General features: G+C 42.5%; 1 protein-coding gene across 9 annotated transcripts in view; it reads right to left on the bottom strand.

Annotated features, from left to right (window-relative positions):
- The window catches only part of ARFIP1 (ARF interacting protein 1), a 200,181-nt gene that overhangs the window by 96,705 nt on the left and 85,292 nt on the right, over positions 1-18,184 (bottom strand). For all 9 annotated transcript variants that reach the window (XM_069744081.1, XM_069744082.1, XM_069744076.1 and 6 more), the window contains one exon: positions 12,825-12,933. In XM_069744081.1, coding sequence (XP_069600182.1) covers positions 12,825-12,933 — 109 coding nt within the window. The remainder of the gene's footprint in view (positions 1-12,824; positions 12,934-18,184) is intronic.

Genomic DNA, 18,184 nt, shown 5'->3' with positions numbered 1-18,184 from the left:
ACAACTGCAGGACATGTCAGATGATGACAAAATTCACTTGCCAACTGCAGCGTCTTTCTGCTGTGTACACCTTCCAAACTGTTCAACTTTTGTCTCATCAGTCCACAGAGTATTCTCCCAAAAATCTTGAGGATCATCAAGATGCTTTCTGGGAAAACAGACGAGCCTTTATGTTTTAATTGCTCAGCAGTAGAGTTGAGCGAATATGTTTGGATTCAGTTGCCAAATACAGTCATGGCCAAATGTATTGACACCCCTGCAATTCTGTCTGCAAAAACTCTGCAAAAACTCTGCTTCACTTATTCATTCTCGTCTGGACTATTGTAACTCTCTACTAATCGGTCTCCCTCTTGCAAAACTCTCCCCGCTCCAATCTGTCCTGAATGCTGCAGCAAGGATCATATTCCTCACCAACCGTTACACCGATGCCTCTACCCTGTGCCAGTCATTACACTGGCTACCCATCCACTCCAGAATCCAGTACAAAACTACTACCCTCATCCACAAAGCACTCCATGGCTCAGCACCACCCTACATCTCCTCCCTGGTATCAGTCTACCACCCTACCCGTGCCCTCCGCTCCGCTAATGACCTCAGGTTAGCATCCTCAATAATCAGAACCTCCCACTCCCGTCTCCAAGACTTTACACGTGCTGCGCCGATTCTTTGGAATGCACTACCTAGGTTAATACGATTAATCCCCAATCCCCACAGTTTTAAGCGTGCCCTAAAAACTCATTTGTTCAGACTGGCCTACCGCCTCAATGCATTAACCTAACGATCCCTGTGTGGCCTATTTATAATAAAAAAAAAAAAAGGTTCCTCGCATCATGTTCTCATACACTTTATGCAGTATTAGCCCTCTGTGTCTGTACTGCTACATACTTAGGCAGGTAACTGGTTCATGCAGCTTTACATGAACACCTGAGCCTTACACTATAGCTGGTCCGAATAACTAAAGCAATTGTTACCATCCACCTCTCGTGTCTCCCCTTTTCCCCATAGTTTGTAAGCTTGCGAGCAGGGCCCTCACTCCTCCTGGTATCTGTTTTGAACTGTATTTCTGTTATGCTGTAATGTCTATTGTCTGTACAAGTCCCCTCTATAATTTGTAAAGCGCTGCGGAATATGTTGGCGCTATATAAATAAAATTATTATTATTATTATTATTATTCTGTCAGATAATACTCCTTTTCTTCCTGAAAATGATTGCAAACACAAATTCTTTGGTATTATCTTCATTTAATTTGTCTTAAATGAAAAAACACAAAAGAGAATGAAGCAAAAAGCAAAACATTGATCATTTCACACAAAACTCCAAAAATGGGCCAGACAAAAGTATTGGCACCCTCAGCCTAATACTTGGTTGCAAAACCTTTAGGCAAAATAACTGCGACCAACCGCTTCCGGTAACCATCAATGAGTTTCTTACAAAGCTCTGCTGGAATTTTAGGCCATTCTTCTTTGGCAAACTGCTCCAGGTCCCGGATATTTGAAGGGTGCCTTCTCCAAACTGTCATTTTTAGATCTCTCCACAGGTGTTCTATGGGATTCAGGTCTGGACTCATTGCTGGCCACCTTAGAAGTCTCCAGTGCTTTCTCAAACCATTTTCTAGTGCTTTTTGAAGTGTGTTTTGGGTCATTGTCCTGCCGGAAGACCCATGACCTCTGAGAGAGACCCAGCTTTCTCACACTGGGCCCTACATTATGCTGCAAAATTTGTTGGTAGTCTTCAGACTTCATAATGCCATGCACACGGTCAAGCAGTACAGTGCCAGAGGCAGCAAAGCAACCCCAAAACATCAGGGAACCTCCGCCATGTTTGACTGTAGGGACCGTGTTCTTTTCTTTGAATGCCTCTTTTTTTTCTCCTGTAAACTCTATGTTGATGCCTTTGCCCCAAAAGATCTACTTTTGTCTCATCTGACCAGAGAACATTCTTCCAAAATGTTTTAGGCTTTTTCAGGTAAGTTTTGGCAAACTCCAGCCTGGCTTTTTTATGTCTCGGGGTAAGAAGTGGGGTCTTCCTGGGTCTCCTACCATACAGTCCCTTTTCATTCAGATGCCGACGGATAGTACGGGTTGACACTGTTGTACGCTTGGACTGCAGGGCAGCTTGAACTTGTTTGGATGTTAGTCGAGGTTCTTTATCCAACATCCGCACAATCTTGCGTTGAAATCTCTTGTCAATTTTTCTTTTCCGTCCACATCTAGGGAGGTTAGCCACAGTGCCATGGGCTTTAAACTTCTTGATGACACTGTGCACGGTAGACACAGGAACATTCAGGTCTTTGGAGATGGACTTGTAGCCTTGAGATTGCTCATGCTTCCTCACATTTTGGTTTCTCAAGTCCTCAGACAGTTCTTCTTTCTTTTCTCCATGCTCAATGTGGTACACACAAGGACACAGGACAGAGGTTGAGTCAACTTTAATCCATGTCAACTGGCTGCAAGTGTGATTTTGTTATTGCCAACACATGTTAGGTGCCACAGGTAAGTTACAGGTGCTGTTAATTACACAAATTAGAGAAGCATCACATGATTTTTCGAACAGTGCCAATACTTTTGTCCACCCCCTTTTTTATGTTTGGTGTGGAATTATATCCAATTTGGCTTTCGGACAATTCTCTTTTGTGTTCTTTCATTTAAGACAAATTAAATGAAGATAACAAAGATTTTGTGTTGGAAATCATTTTCAGGAAGAAAATGAGTATTATCTGACAGAATTGCAGGGGTGTCAATACTTTTGGCCATGACTATGAATTTGTCATATTCGTGCCGACTTTATGTTTGATGATCGGTTCTGAATATATTCGTTTATTTCTACTCCAATTGACTCTCCAATGACGTTCGGCTGTGTTTGGCGAATACTGAAAAAACAATATTTGCTGATCTTAAATCAGAACAGAATTTTGAAATATTTGGTCAACTCTACTCAGCAGTGGTTTTCATCTTGTAACTCTGCCATGCAGTCTCTTTCTTATACCATAGTCATGAACACTGACCTTAACTGAGGCAAGTGAGGCCTGCAGTTCTTTAGATGTTATTGTGGAGTCTTTTGTGACCTCTTGGATGAGTAGTCGATGCACTCTTGGGGCAAATTTGGTCGGCTGACCACTCCTGGGAAGGTTCACCCCTGTTCCATGTTTCTGCCATTTGTGGATAATGGCTCTAACAGTGATTCACTGGAGTCCCAAAGCTTTAGAAACTGCTTCATAACCTTTTCCAGACTGGTCGATAATGACCATTTCTCATTTGTTCCATAATTTCTTTGGGTGGCGGTATTGTTATCTTGCTTTTGCGGTTGTTTTTGTCTACTTCACTTTGTCACGCAGGTCCTATTTAAGTGATTTCTTGATTGAGAACAGGTGTGTAAGTAATCAGGCCTGGGTGTGGCGAGGGAATTTGAATTTCACTTCCCAAAGATGTGATAAACCACAATTTATGTTTTAAGTGGGAAGGGGAATAAATTTTTCAAACAGGGCCCTGTAGGTTTGGATTTCTTTTTACCTTAATAAAAATCTTCATTTAATAACTGCATTATGGGTTTACTTGTGTTATATTTGTCTAATATTCAAATCTATTTAACGATCTGAAACATTTAAGCGTGACAAACATGCAAAAGAATAGGAAATCAGGAAGGGGCAAACACTTTCACACCAATGTTAATGGAAGCCAAGCCCATGGGAAGATGTATATAAATCAATTGCCCGCCATGATGCACTGATCACCTGTAAACTGCTTTGAATAGTCATTCTGTGGTGACAGAGTCCCTTTAAAAGGGAGCCTACATGACTGTTAAAAACAAAAGCACAAGAGCTCAGCAGACCCTTGACATGAGAAAGCAGTTCTGTGCACATTCCTACCTGTTACCTATCTGTGCCCCCCTCTATCTTGCCTAACAGCTCTGGCTTTTAAGAAAATAAACAGAAAACAACTAGGTGGGAAGGTTCAAAGAATTGTTTCAGCTATGACAAGATTGCACCTTGTACTTTGACAGTCATTTTGTGATGACAGGCTCTCTAACATTATATGCAGTGTATTTGAATGCAATCAGTCATACGAGGCTGGGTCCCTTCTGGCAAATGTGCCAGATCATATGCTGCACATTATGCAAACGTGCAATAAGAGACATCAAACGCATGCGCAGGTTAAAGCCGCGCTCTCATAGCACATGCACATTCCTGAATGACACATAAGCGATGAATAACTATTATTCAGTCTATCCATGTACATGACACCAATTACGGTACATACATGAAATATAATGTGATTGGGTACATTGCTGAAGGAGAGGGCCTGGTATATTACTTGGGATTTAAAAAAAGGAAACAGTTTTGGACAACTGCCATAACATTTGTTTTACTCACTTATACAGCATCATTAATTCCACAGCGCTTGACAGACAACATCATCCGCTTTGTGGATCACAAGCTAAATTCCATCTCAATATGTCTTTGTAAACTGTGGGTTTCCTCGTGGTACCCCGGCTTCCTCTCCCAGGGAGACCGGGAGAATATACAAACTCTGAAGATTTTATGCTAATTTTCAGCTGCTTTTTACAATACCAGCAAAGCCTATGAGATTTCAGAAATCTCTTACACACAGATTGTTTTTTGTTTGATCAGTATTTTGTGCTTTGCCGCGATTTTCGGATATAGAGCATATCACTTCTTTCAGTGTTTTTGCGGCGTTTTCTCGCCCATTGACTTGAATAGGTGTTGAAAAAAGCAGCAAAAACACAGATGGTATTATTTGCTGCGTTTTTGCTGCTGAAAATCCAAGGACATTAGCATGGACAAAGAGGGGAAAAAAAACACGCACCAAAAAAACGCATAACAACGCATCAAATACACAACAAAAAAACGCAACAAAAATGCACCTAAACCTGCGTTTTTCTGCCAAGATGATCAGGTTTTGCTGCAGAAAAAAAGCAGCAAAAACGCCCTGTGCGAACTTACCCTTAATGTGATTTTTTTTTTTTTTTTGCTAGCTGCATTCAGCAGACAAGATGGTGCACATATACAAAACTTCTTAAAAAGAAGAAGTCAGTGAAAATTCAGAGTTACAAAACATGAATAACCAGTTATCAAGAATGAAAACTTCCAGAGCGGCTTCATTATACATGACAAAAATTATTTCTGACTTTCTGGGTTTACCAATAATGTGATAATAATGTGTGCTTGTTTTTTTTCCATGATGCACTCATCAGGCAGATAACTCTAATGTGTCATGATATCAACAAATTCAATTACAAGGGCATACAGTAGCTAGAGGCATGGAACATAAACAAAACAAAATGAGATCATTTATTGGCAAATATTCTACAAAAAGGATTTTCTTTTTTTTACCTAAATGCATTAACAATTAATTAAAGCGTTGAATAAAGGAAGCAGCAGAAACAGAATAATGATTGGCGGAACTACAATACCGCATATACTAGAGTATAAGCCAACATTTTCAGCCAAAAAAGTGGGCTGAAAGTGCCCCTCTTGGCTTATACTCGAGTCATGGTCGGCTGGGGGGAGGGAGGATGGTGAGTTGGGACAGCAGGTGAGGGGGAGCGACGACTGTCACATACTCACCTGCTCCAGGCGCTCCTGATGCGGTCCCTGCATGTCCCATGGTCTCCAGCAGCTTCTTCCTCTTTTCAGCAGTCACGTGGTACTGCTCATTAAAGTAATGAATATGGACTCCACTCCCATAGGGGTGGAGCCGCATATTCATTCCTTTAATGAGCAGTACCAGTGACCGCTGACAGAGGAAGAAGCTGCGGGAGCCGGAGACCATCTGTCTGGGAGGAAGTTGCCAGGGACCACGCCGGAACAGGTGAGTATTTCATATTCACTTGTCCCTCGTTCCAGCGTCGGCACCACTCAGTCATCTGCGCGTCCTCTGCAGTGACTGTTCAGGTCAGAGGGTGCGATGACGTATTAGTGTGCGCGCCGCCCTCTGCCTAAACAGTCAGTGTGGAGAGACGGGACGCTGAGGAGCAGCGACGAGGGGTGAGTATATCTTTTTTATTGCAGCATTATATATGGCACATTGTTGTATGGAGCATCTATGGGGCCATAATGAACTGCATGGAGCATTATATGGGGCACATTGTTATATGGAGCATTATATGGGGCATATTTGTAAATGAAGCATCTTATGGGGCCATAATGAACTGTATGGAGCATTCTATGGGGCTCCTGATTCAATATGGATATTCAAAAACACTTAACCTACTGATGTCTCAATTCATTTTACTTTTATTGGTATCTATTTTTATTTTTGAAATTTACCGGTAGCTGCTGCATTTCCCACCCTAGGCTTATACTCGAGTCATTAAGTTTTCCCAATTTTTTGTGGCAAAATTATGGGGGTCGGCTTATACACGCATATATACGGTATGTTAATATACAAATGAAATCTCAAAGCAATGAATGCTTAAATGAAGTTATCCTTGCAAATTAAATAGTTCTCTACAAAGTAGGTTACTAATTCTGTTGGCCCAGAGGCCCCTATTGGCTTATAGAAGCTGGAAACCAGCTTCTAAAAATTCCCTTTCTTTGTCTGTATAGTACAGAAATGACCTTTGCTCCAGACCCCAGGATAACTCCCGGTAACTGAAGTGCTCTAGCCAGCAACTGTGTTTTGATGGCTGCTGGCCATAATTTCTTATTACTCTGCAAGCAAGTACCATTCACTACTTGACACTATGGGGCATGCAATGTAATATTATGTTGGTCATGATATCTGTGGGTTGAATTAGTGTGCAGTGCATTCCAGTCCCACAAAAGACAGCAGCAGCGTCTCCAGTCATGTGTATTCCCCAGTGACTCCTGCGTGATGTATATACAGCTTCTTCTGTGTCGCCTGTGTGATGTATAGACAGCATCCTACCTGTCTCCTATGTGTTGTATAGACGGCAGCCTAGGTGTCTCCCGTGTGATGTAACATAGTAACAGTTTTTAAGGTTGAAAGAAGACTTTAAGTCCATCTAGTTCAACCCATAGCCTAACCTAACATGCCCTAACATGTTGATCCAGAGGAAGGCAAAAAAAAAACCCATGTGGCAAAGAGTAAGCTCCACATTGGGAAAAAAATTCCTTCCCGACTCCACATACGGCAATCAGACTAGTTCCCTGGATCAACACCCTATCATGGAATCTAGTATATAAACCCTGCAACATTATACTTTTCAAGAAAGGTATCCAGTCCCCTCTTAAATTTAAGTAATGAATCACTCATTACAACATCATACGGCAGAGTTCCATAGTCTCACTGCTCTTACAGTAAAGAATCGGCGTCTGTTATTATGCTTAAACCTTCTTTCCTCCAGACGTAGAGGATGCCCCCTTGTCCCTGTCTCAGGTCTATGATTAAAAAGATCATCAGAAAGGTCTTTGTACTGCCCCCTCATATATTTATACATTAACATAAGATTACCCCTTAGCCTTCGTTTTTCCAAACTAAATAGCCCCAAGTGTAATAACCTATCTTGGTATTGCAGACCCCCAAGTCCTCTAATAACCTTGGTCGCTCTTCTCTGCACCCGCTCCAGTTCAGCTATGTCTTTCTTATACACCGGAGACCAGAACTGTACACAGTATTCTAAGTGTGGTCGCACTAGTGACTTGTATAGAGGTAAAATTATGTTCTCCTCATGAGCATCTATGCCTCTTTTAATGCATCCCATTATTGTATTTGCCTTTGTAGCAGCTGCCTGACACTGGCCACTATATCTGAGTTTGTCATCCACCCATACTCCCAGGTCTTTTGCATTGATGGTTTTGCCCAGAGTTTTAGAATTAAGCACATAGTTATACATCTTATTACTTCTACCCAAGTGCATGACCTTACATTTATCCCCATTAAAGCTCATTTGCCATTTATCAGCCCAAGCTTCTAGTTTACATAAATCATCCTGTAATACAAAATTGTCCTCCTCTGTATAGATTACCCTGCAGAGTTTAGTGTCATCTGCAAATATTGAAATGCCCCCTACAAGTTAATTAATATGTTAAAAAGAGGGCCCAATACTGACCCCTGTGGTACCCCACTGCTAACTGCGACCCAGTCCGAGTGTGCTCCATTTATAACCACCCTTTGTTTCCTATCCCTGAGCCAGCTCTTAACCCACTTGCACATATTTTCCCCTATCCCCATTATTCTCATTTTATGTATCAACCTTTTGTGTGGCACTGTATCAAAAGCTTTGGAAAAGTCCATATACACTATGTCCACTGGGTTCCCTTGGTCCAGTCCGTAACTTACCTCTTCATAGAAATTGATGAGATTAGTCTGACAGGAACGGTCCCTAGTAAACCCATGTTGGTATTTGGTCATGAGGTTATTCCTCTTCAGATACTCCAGTATAGCATCCCTTAGAATGCCCTCCAGGATTTTACCCACAGTAGAGGTTAAGCTTACTGGCCTATAATTTCCGAGTTCAGTTTTTGTCTCCTTTTTGAATATTGGGACCACATTTGCTATATGCCAGTCCTGTGGTACAGACCCTGTTATTATGGAATCTTTAAAGATTAAAAATAATGGTCTATCAATAACTGTACTTAATTTCTGCAGTACTCGGGGGTGTATCCCATCTGGGCCCGGAGATTTGTCAATTTTAATAATTTTTAGACGCCGCCGTACTTCCTGCTGGGTTAAGCAGGTGACACTTAATGGGGAATTTTTGTTATCACTGATCATATTGTCTGCCAAGGAATATTCTTGTGTAAATACTGATGAAAAAAAGTCATTTAGCATATTGGCTTTTTCCTCATCCACCATTTCACCCAGACTATTTTTAAGGGGGCCAACACTATCATTTTTTAGTTTCTTACTATTTACGTAGTTAAAGAATATTTAGGGATTATTTTTACTCTCTCTGGCAATGAGTCTCTCTGTCTCAATCTTTGCTGCCTTGATTTGCTTTTTACAGAATTTATTTAATTTTCTGTATTTATTTAATGCCTCATCACTACCTACTTCATTTAATTCTTTCTTTTTGTCACTTACTGCGCACCTTACAGCTCTATTTAGCCATATTGGTTTCCTCCTATTTCTGGTATGTTTATTCCCATACGGTATATACTGTGCACAGGTCCTATCCAGGATGCTAATAAATGTCTCCCATTTTCTTTGTGTATTTTTAGGTCTCAGGATATCGTCCCAGTTAATTGCACCAAGAGCATCTCTCATCCGTTGGAAATTTGCCCTCCTGAAGTTTAGTGTCCTTGTAACCCCTCTACTACACATCTTATTAAAGGATACATGAAAACTTATTACCGTATATACTCGAGTATAAGCCGAGATTTTCAGCCCATTTTTTTGGGCTGAAAGTCCCCCTCTCGGCTTATACTCGAGTCATATACCCGGGTGTCAGCAGGGGAGGGGGAGCGGGGGCTGTGTAGTTATACTTACCTGCTCCCAGCGCGGTCCCTGCAGTCCCTGGCTTCTCCGGCGCTGCAGATTCTTCCTGCACTGAGCGGGCACATGGCACCACTCATTACAGAAATGAATAGGCAGCTCCACCCCCATAGGGGAGGAGCCGCATATTCATTGCTGTAAATGATCGGTGCCATGTGACCGCTCAATTACAGGAAGAAGCTGCAGCGCCGGAGAAGCCAGGGACTGCAGGGACCGCGCCGCAGCAGGTAAGGGGAGCGCAGCGCTACAATTACCTGCTCCTCGCTCCGGCTCCGTCTGCAGCGTCCTCTAGCAATGACGCTCAGGTTAGAGGGCGCTGTGACGTAGTCAGTGCGCGCCCTCTGCTGAGCGTCAGTGCTGGAGACGGAGCCACAGAGGAGCAGGTAATTATTGAAAGCGCCGGCGTCCTGAGAAGAGAGGTGAGTATGTGATTTTTTTTTTTTTTTTTTATGGCAGCACCAGCAGCATTCTAAGGAGCACCTATGGGGCCATAACGGTGCAGAGCATATAAGGGGCACAGCATTATAAGGAGCACCTATGGGGCCATAAAGGTGCAGAGCATATATGGGGCACAGCATTATAAGGAGCACCTATGGGGCCATAAAGGTGCAGAGCATATAAGGGGCACAGCATTATAAGGAGCATCTATGGGGCCATAAAGGTGCAGAGCATATAAGGGGCACAGCATTATAAGGAGCATCTATGGGGCCATAAAGGTGCAGAGCATATATGGGGCACAGCATTATAAGGAGCACCTATGGGGCCATAAAGGTGCAGAGCATATAAGGGGCACAGCATTATAAGGAGCACCTATGGGGCCATAAAGGTGCAGAGCATATAAGGGGCACAGCATTATAAGGAGCATCTATGGGGCCATAAAGGTGCAGAGCATATATGGGGCACAGCATTATAAGGAGCACCTATGGGGCCATAAAGGTGCAGAGCATATATGGGGCACAGCATTATAAGGAGCACCTATGGGGCCATAAAGGTGCAGAGCATATATGGGGCACAGCATTATAAGGAGCACCTATGGGGCCATAAAGGTGCAGAGCATATATGGGGCACAGCATTATAAGGAGCACCTATGGGGCCATAAAGGTGCAGAGCATATATGGGGCACAGCATTATAAGGAGCACCTATGGGGCCATAAAGGTGCAGAGCATATAAGGGGCACAGCATTATAAGGAGCATCTATGGGGCCATAAAGGTGCAGAGCATATATGGGGCACAGCATTATAAGGAGCATCTATGGGGCCATAAAGGTGCAGAGCATATAAGGGGCACAGCATTATAAGGAGCATCTATGGGGCCATAAAGGTGCAGAGCATATATGGGGCACAGCATTATAAGGAGCACCTATGGGGCCATAAAGGTGCAGAGCATATAAGGGGCACAGCATTATAAGGAGCACCTATGGGGCCATAAAGGTGCAGAGCATATAAGGGGCACAGCATTATAAGGAGCATCTATGGGGCCATAAAGGTGCAGAGCATATATGGGGCACAGCATTATAAGGAGCACCTATGGGGCCATAAAGGTGCAGAGCATATATGGGGCACAGCATTATAAGGAGCACCTATGGGGCCATAAAGGTGCAGAGCATATATGGGGCACAGCATTATAAGGAGCACCTATGGGGCCATAAAGGTGCAGAGCATAAATGGGGCACAGCATAATAAGGAGCACCTATGGGGCCATAAAGGTGCAGAGCATATATGGGGCACAGCATTATAAGGAGCACCTATGGGGCCATAATCAAAGGTGCAGAGCATATATGGCACAGCATTATAAGGAGCATCTATGGGGCCATAATCAACGGTGCAGAGCATTCTATATAGCACAGTTGTATATGGAGCATCTATGGGGCAATAATGAACGGTATGGAGCATCTATTTTTATTTTTGAAATTCACCGGTAAATGCTGCATTTTCTACCCTAGGCTTATACTCAAGTCAATAAGTTTTCCCAGTTTTTTGTGGCAAAATTAGGGGGGGGTCGGCTTATACTCGAGTATATACGGTATTTTGTGGTCACTATTCCCCAAGTGACCCCTACCCTTATTTTTGATATGCGGTCTGGCCTGTTGGTTAATATTAGGTCTAGCAGTGCCCCCCTTCTTGTTGGGTCCTGAACCAGTTGTGAAAGGTAATTGTCTCTCATAGTTGTCAAAAACCGATTACCTTTGCTGGAACTGCAGGTTTCTGTTCCCCAATCTATTTCAGGGTAGTTGAAGTCCCCCATAATAATGACTTCTCCTTGAGTCGCAGCTTAATCTATTTGCTTTACGAGGATAGTCTCCATTGCTTCCATTATTTTTGGAGATTTATAACAAACCCCTATCAGCAATTTATTTTTTCCCCCTCCCCTTATCTCCACCCACAGGGATTCTACATTTTCATTAGATTCACCTATATTATCACGCAGGATGGGTTTTAGGGATGATTTTACATATAGACACACCCCACCCCCTCGCTTATCCGTTCGGTCATTTCCGAACAGACTATAACCCTGCAAGTTAACAGCCCAGTCATGGCTCTCATCCAGACACGTTTCATCCAGACACGTTTCAGATATCCCCACCATGTCATAATTATGCTCCAACAACATTAATTCTAATTCGTCCATTTTGTTGGCAAGGCTTCTGGCATTCGTATACATACATTTTATGTATCTCTCTGCACCTGTATGCTTTCTTAAATTATTAATTGATCTAACCCCACCCCCAACTTCCTGATTTGTGCCCAGGTTTCTATCTATACTATCTTCCCCTCCTATAAATTGAATACCCTCCCCCCCCCAATCCCTAGTTTAAACACTTCTCCAACCTTCTAGCCATTTTCTCCCCCAGCACAGCTGCACCTTCCCCATTTAGGTGAAGCCCGTCCCGCCTGTATACTGCAGAGCTCCCTCTGCTTGAGCTCTATACATGTATTGGAGCAGTTATGGATTTCACACTGCATGTCTAGTTACAGTGGAGCATACATTTGTGTTCGGTATGACTTACTGATGCAAATGCTTTACAAAAACTTACTGTATCACAAAGTCACCTGCACTCCAGAGTGATGTAAACCTGGAAAACCAGTTAAGAGTAACATCATCCTCCATACCACCCAATATCACAGCTGCACCAAAGAAAAGCAGCTCTAGCCAGCATGTTAGAGGTGAGTAAATTAAATGTAGCAAGATAATTTTTAAAGTTGATATTTTTTTAATGACCCCTGAAGGATGGTATAAATATCCAAATGGCCCTTTACAGAAAAAAGGTTCCTCATCCCTGCTCAGAAAAATCATTTTTACAATGTTTTAAATTCACTGGGAAACCTCCAGTAGGCTGGAGCATTCATTCATGCAGTCAGCATTAACAGTATAATTTGTGCACAGGTTTTGCTCCCAAAACTCTTACCTTGAAAGGGCCCAGATTCTACAAATCCTTCCTGAGGGCTATCAAAGCCATGAGAAGTCATGTGCGTCTCTGAAAGGCCAAGTCCTACTGGCACTGATCGCTTTACATCCTTCCAAACAGAAAAAGAAAAAAAATTAAGTCTTGCGACCAATATAAAGCACATTACATATTTTTCTGAAGGGTCTAGCAATTCAGTATTTAGATTAGGCTACTTTCACACTAGTGTCGGAATCTCCCCGTCGCAATGCGTCGGGGAGAGATTCCGACGCTAGCGCTTAACGCATTGCACAATGGAGGCAGCGGATGCATTTCTCCGGCGCATCCGCTGCCCCATTGTAAGGTGCGGGGAGGTGGGGGCGCATGCGCGGCCGGAAAAAGCGGTCCGTCAGGAGCAAAAAAACGTTACAGGTAGCGTTTTTTGCTCCCGACGGTCCGCAGAAGCACGACGCATCCGTCACTCGACGGATGCGACGTGTGGCAATCCGTCGCAAATGCGTCGTCAATACAAGTCTATGGGGAAAAAAACGCATCCTGCAAGCACTTTTGCAGGATGCGTTTTTTCTGCAAAACAACGCATTGTGACGGATTGCAGAAAACGCTAGTGTGAAAGTAGCCTTAGACTTCTGTGTGTCCTGCAACTACTGTAACTGTAACCTTCAGGCTCTGTTCATATCTCAACTGATAAACACTGAAGGTATATCTCGGGGATACTCTAACATACCACTGTATAGTGACATAAGTTGGCCACAGTAACACTAAAAAAAAAAAAAAAAACAAGAAAAACCTTGTGCAGTATGTTTTTTTTCTTTGCACCGGTCTATTGTATAAATGAGGGTATGTGCAGTGTCTTTTTCGGTTTTATTCCATCTGAAAAGGCGCGTCAAAGTCAAAATAACATTGCTGTGCACATGTTCAGTCTTTTAACAGCTTCGTGGTTCATCAATCTTATCACTGCTCATGAACTTGAATGCACTCTCTCCATTCTGGTAATTTCTGCAAGGAGCCAGCTAGAATGGAGTTGCTGTACAAGCTACCTCTTTATAGGTTACTGTGTGCACAAACACTGCATCTTACACTCGCACACACTTGGTCCGTACTCTAGCAGAGTGAAGGACCTTTGGTCACATGACCATTTCCATCACCACAGGTCCTTATACTCTTCGCAACCTTGGAAACTACAGTGATAATGCTGGACTGGCATCATCCGTGCAGTTTCTAGCTTGGGAAAGCTGAGGGCACTGTTAAGGATAGGGACACTAGGCAATTACCCAGCTGCCACTCCTCCTTTCCTCAACACTAGGACTGTACATATATATTGGAACAAGGGTTGTTCAGAGAAACGGGCTTTTCATCACTGTGCTGTTAAAGTGAAAAAATTGCAGCATGCATATACATTGGTCAGTCTCACAGACCAATCAGCTTCAGAACTCGCTCGCTATGTCAATGAGCACATGGAGCCAATCACAATATGTTCCAAAGACATACTGATAGGAGTTCTAGATTGTGAGCACCATCAGGGACAGCAATGATAATGTGTGCAAACGGTAAAGCGCTGCGCCAAGACTCCTGGGTAAGACCGTCCACATGTCCACCCAAATAATATGCCAAACAGAAAAGAAAGGCAGCACTCCAATAGTTGAAAAGGTGAAAAAGCTGTGAAGTTTATTTCAGACCCACATCTCACGACGTTTCGGCTCACACTGAGCCTTTCTCAAGCTGTGTGAGCCGAATCGTCGTGAGATGTGGGTCTGAAATAAACTTCACAGCTTTTTCACCTTTTCAACTATTGGAGTGCTGCCTTCCGTGTGTGTGTGTGTGTGTGTGTGTGTGTGTGTGTGTGTGTGTGTGTGTGTGTGTGTGTGTGTGTGTATGTATGTATGTGTATATTATATATATATATATATATATATATATATATATATATATATATATATATATATATACACACACACACACATACATATGTGTGTGTATATATATATATATATATATATATATATATATATATAAATACATACATATATATACACACACATACACACACATTTCATATATTCGTGTATAAGAAGAGTTTTTCAGCACATTTTTTGTGCTGAAAATGCCCCACCTCTGCTTATACACGAGTCATTCTCCCAGTTTACGGCAGGGGAGGGGGTGCAACGGGTCACCGGAGGCAGCAGCCGGCGGCTGCGACTAAAGCCTGTGCCCACTGCTAAAGAGAAATGAATATTCACTGCACTGGCAATCAATATTTCATTTCTCTTATAGCGAGCACACAGTCACAGCTTCCAGCAGCAGCCGGGCTCTCACGAGTGCCCATTCATTAATGTAATCAATATTCACCTCTCTCCACTCCCATAGCTATATACTACATGGCCTGTGCTATATACATACATACATATTCTAGAATACCCGATGCGTTAGAATCGGGCCACCATCTAATTAGGATGTACCAACATTAGTTTACCATAACTGTAATATTCAGCATTATTTCATCAAGTTAATCCAGCAACAGATTTTTAAAACACCTAATTATTATCATCTATGCTACTGTATGGAAGAAAATTAACTAAAAGGGATACAGTTCAGCACATTATCTTGGTCACAAGAGAAAGGTTTCACCTTCACCAAAACATGAAATCTGACACTTCCTTTGCTTGGTCAAAGATTGTGCAGATATACTGCTATGAAGATCTACCTTTGTGTATTTATGACATTGGAGTATCTCATTTATATTTTTTATTTTTTTTGTATAGATAATATAGTAAAGCTTGAAAACCAGTCTAGACAAAGGAACATTGACAAAACATTTACAGAATTTGGTCAACTACTTGAAACCGTCTGTCATATGAAGTCATTTACAACATACACTTCAGTCTACTAGAGCTGACTATTTAAGTCCTCCCCGACTCCTAACTGAAGAGAAGGAGCATTAAAGTGTCATGAATTGACATTTCCCACACTATTCTGGAAGGTTTAGATGCACGGATCTTTAAGACCAGCAATTAACAATATAAAATACACAGCAGTCTTAATGGATTTCCTTCTGCAAACATCTAGACGCAACAATGACAATTATTCATTGCTGTAGTCTATTGCACTATTTTCCCAAGATCACAGAAGACAGGCCATCAACCACTGGTGCGGCAGGGTTACAAGAAATGTCACCTTACATCTGGAAAAGTAGAAAATTGCCAGCTCAGCCTTCAGTTGATTCAATGCACATGGAAGCCTGCGATCAACGCCACTGCTCGGCGTGCGATGCAGAAAAGGAGAAAATCATCCAGCCTCCAGTCCATAACAGACGCGTTTCTAGAGCTTCCACCCCCCCCCCCCACCTTTAAATTGTTGGTGTGCATATTTTTGTAGTTCACTAACTTTTTCCAAATAAAGAAAGGCCTGGGACAATTTAGCTGCAGTGTGTGAACATAGAGCAAACGTGCTGTACACGAAACGTAGCCATCATGAGTGAAAGTGTGTTCATTCGGATGACAGCTTGTGTCGAATTATTATATATATCTAATTCTAATAATCATGGTAGTAGTTAATGGTCACAAGCTCTCAATGTAATTTTATTAAAGCCTGAACGAGGCCAGAAGGAGGCTCTCATAGACCTTCATTGAACAGTGAGCACTGGCTCGCTCCAGCAAACACTGGAGATTCGGCAGGTCAAAAACGACAGGAAACCGACAGGATCAGTGGTAAGTCTGAGAGTAGGGGCAGGGACCTTAGGTTAGAAGCACCACTCCAGTGTTTGGTTTTATTTTACCGCTGGAGTGGAGCTTTAAATGTTAAGCATAGAAGAAGGAATCTAGATATATTTCAAATGTGTATTTTTTCTGCAAAAGATGCTGTGTTACGGCTTGTGCCCACTTTTCAGAGGCAGAACCGCTGAGTTTTTCTATGCAAAGCGGCTTCAGAAAAATGGTCTTTTTCCTGAAATTGCTTCACTGGTGGGTTTGCAGTTTTTATGTGGGGGCTCGACAAAGGCAAAGAGAAAGTAGACTAAAACTAGTATGCACAACCCAAAATATAGAGACAATAAGTAATATCATAAAGCAAAACACCTTTATTAAACACCTCAAAAAACATGTTAAAAACATTTAAAATCAAATGAACAAATCCCTATGCCCACCATATCCCATAATAAATGACAATCCCATAATACAACAGGAAACAGTAATATCCTACCCTAGATACACCTAATAACATATACTCTCCTGCAGAAATGTGCCTGTACCGGCCGCAAAGGACTCGACCACAATATGTCAGTATCCACTACTAATAGCCAAAAAGTAAAACATGCATGCAATACATGGTCCTGAGATTGAAATATGGTAGCATGCTATATAGCAGCCGTAGATACAACCTGTCCTGCGTCAGTCATAGTATATGGAGATGCAGCAATGTCAAAAGGTGCAAGGCACCACAAGGGTTAAATACACATAGGACCAGGGAAATGGAGCCCCAAAAATGGCCCTGAGGTAGATAAGGTGGGAGCACACCCTACGCGTATCGCTGCCGCTGCAGCTTCGTCAGGGGAAGTTTATGTGGGGGCTCCACCGCCTGTACTTTCCATAATGACGAGTGGCTTCCTAACACAAGTCGCCCTAAAAATGAACATGCTGCTTTTACACGCTTCAAGGTTAAGTGCTTAAAGGGAACCTAAGATGTATGGTCTCAGTCAGGCATTTAGAACTCTGAAACGCTGCAGTGTTTCAGTGAAAAACATACAGTTGTGCTCAAAAGTTTACATACCCCGGCAGAAGTTTTGCTTTATTGGCCTTTTTTCAGAGAATATGAATGGTAACACCAAAAACTCTCCACTCACGGTTAGTGGTTGGGTGAAGCCATTTATTGTCAATCTACTGTGTTTTCTCTTTTTAAATCATAATGACAACCCAAAACATCCAAATGACCCTGATCAAAAGTTCACATACCCTGGAGATTGTGGCCTGATAACATGCACAGAAGTTGACACAAATGGGTATGAATGGCTACTAAAGGTAATATCCTCACCTATGACCTGTTTGCTTGTAGTGTGTGTGTGTGTGTGTGTGTGTGTGTGTGTGTGTGTGTGTGTGTGTGTGTGTGTGTGTGTGTGTGTGTGTGTATAAAAGCTGAGCGAGTTTCTGGGATCCAGACAGACTCTTGCATCTTTCATCCAGCCACTGACGTTTCTGGATTGGGAGTCGTGAGGAAAGCATATGCATTGTCAATGGATCTACGGGAAATGGTAGTTGAACTGTATAAAACAGGCAAATTTACACTCATCAGCCGGGAAGCTGCGCATGGGACGTACTTCGATGTTTCAACATGACAACGATCCAAAACACAAGGCCAAGTCGACCTGTCATTGG

This window comes from Ranitomeya imitator, chromosome 1 (genome assembly GCF_032444005.1).
Source record: "Ranitomeya imitator isolate aRanImi1 chromosome 1, aRanImi1.pri, whole genome shotgun sequence".
NCBI lineage: Eukaryota > Metazoa > Chordata > Amphibia > Anura > Dendrobatidae > Ranitomeya > Ranitomeya imitator.
The sequence above is the reverse complement of the archived record's forward strand: the minus strand, read 5'-3'. Positions and strand labels throughout refer to the sequence as shown.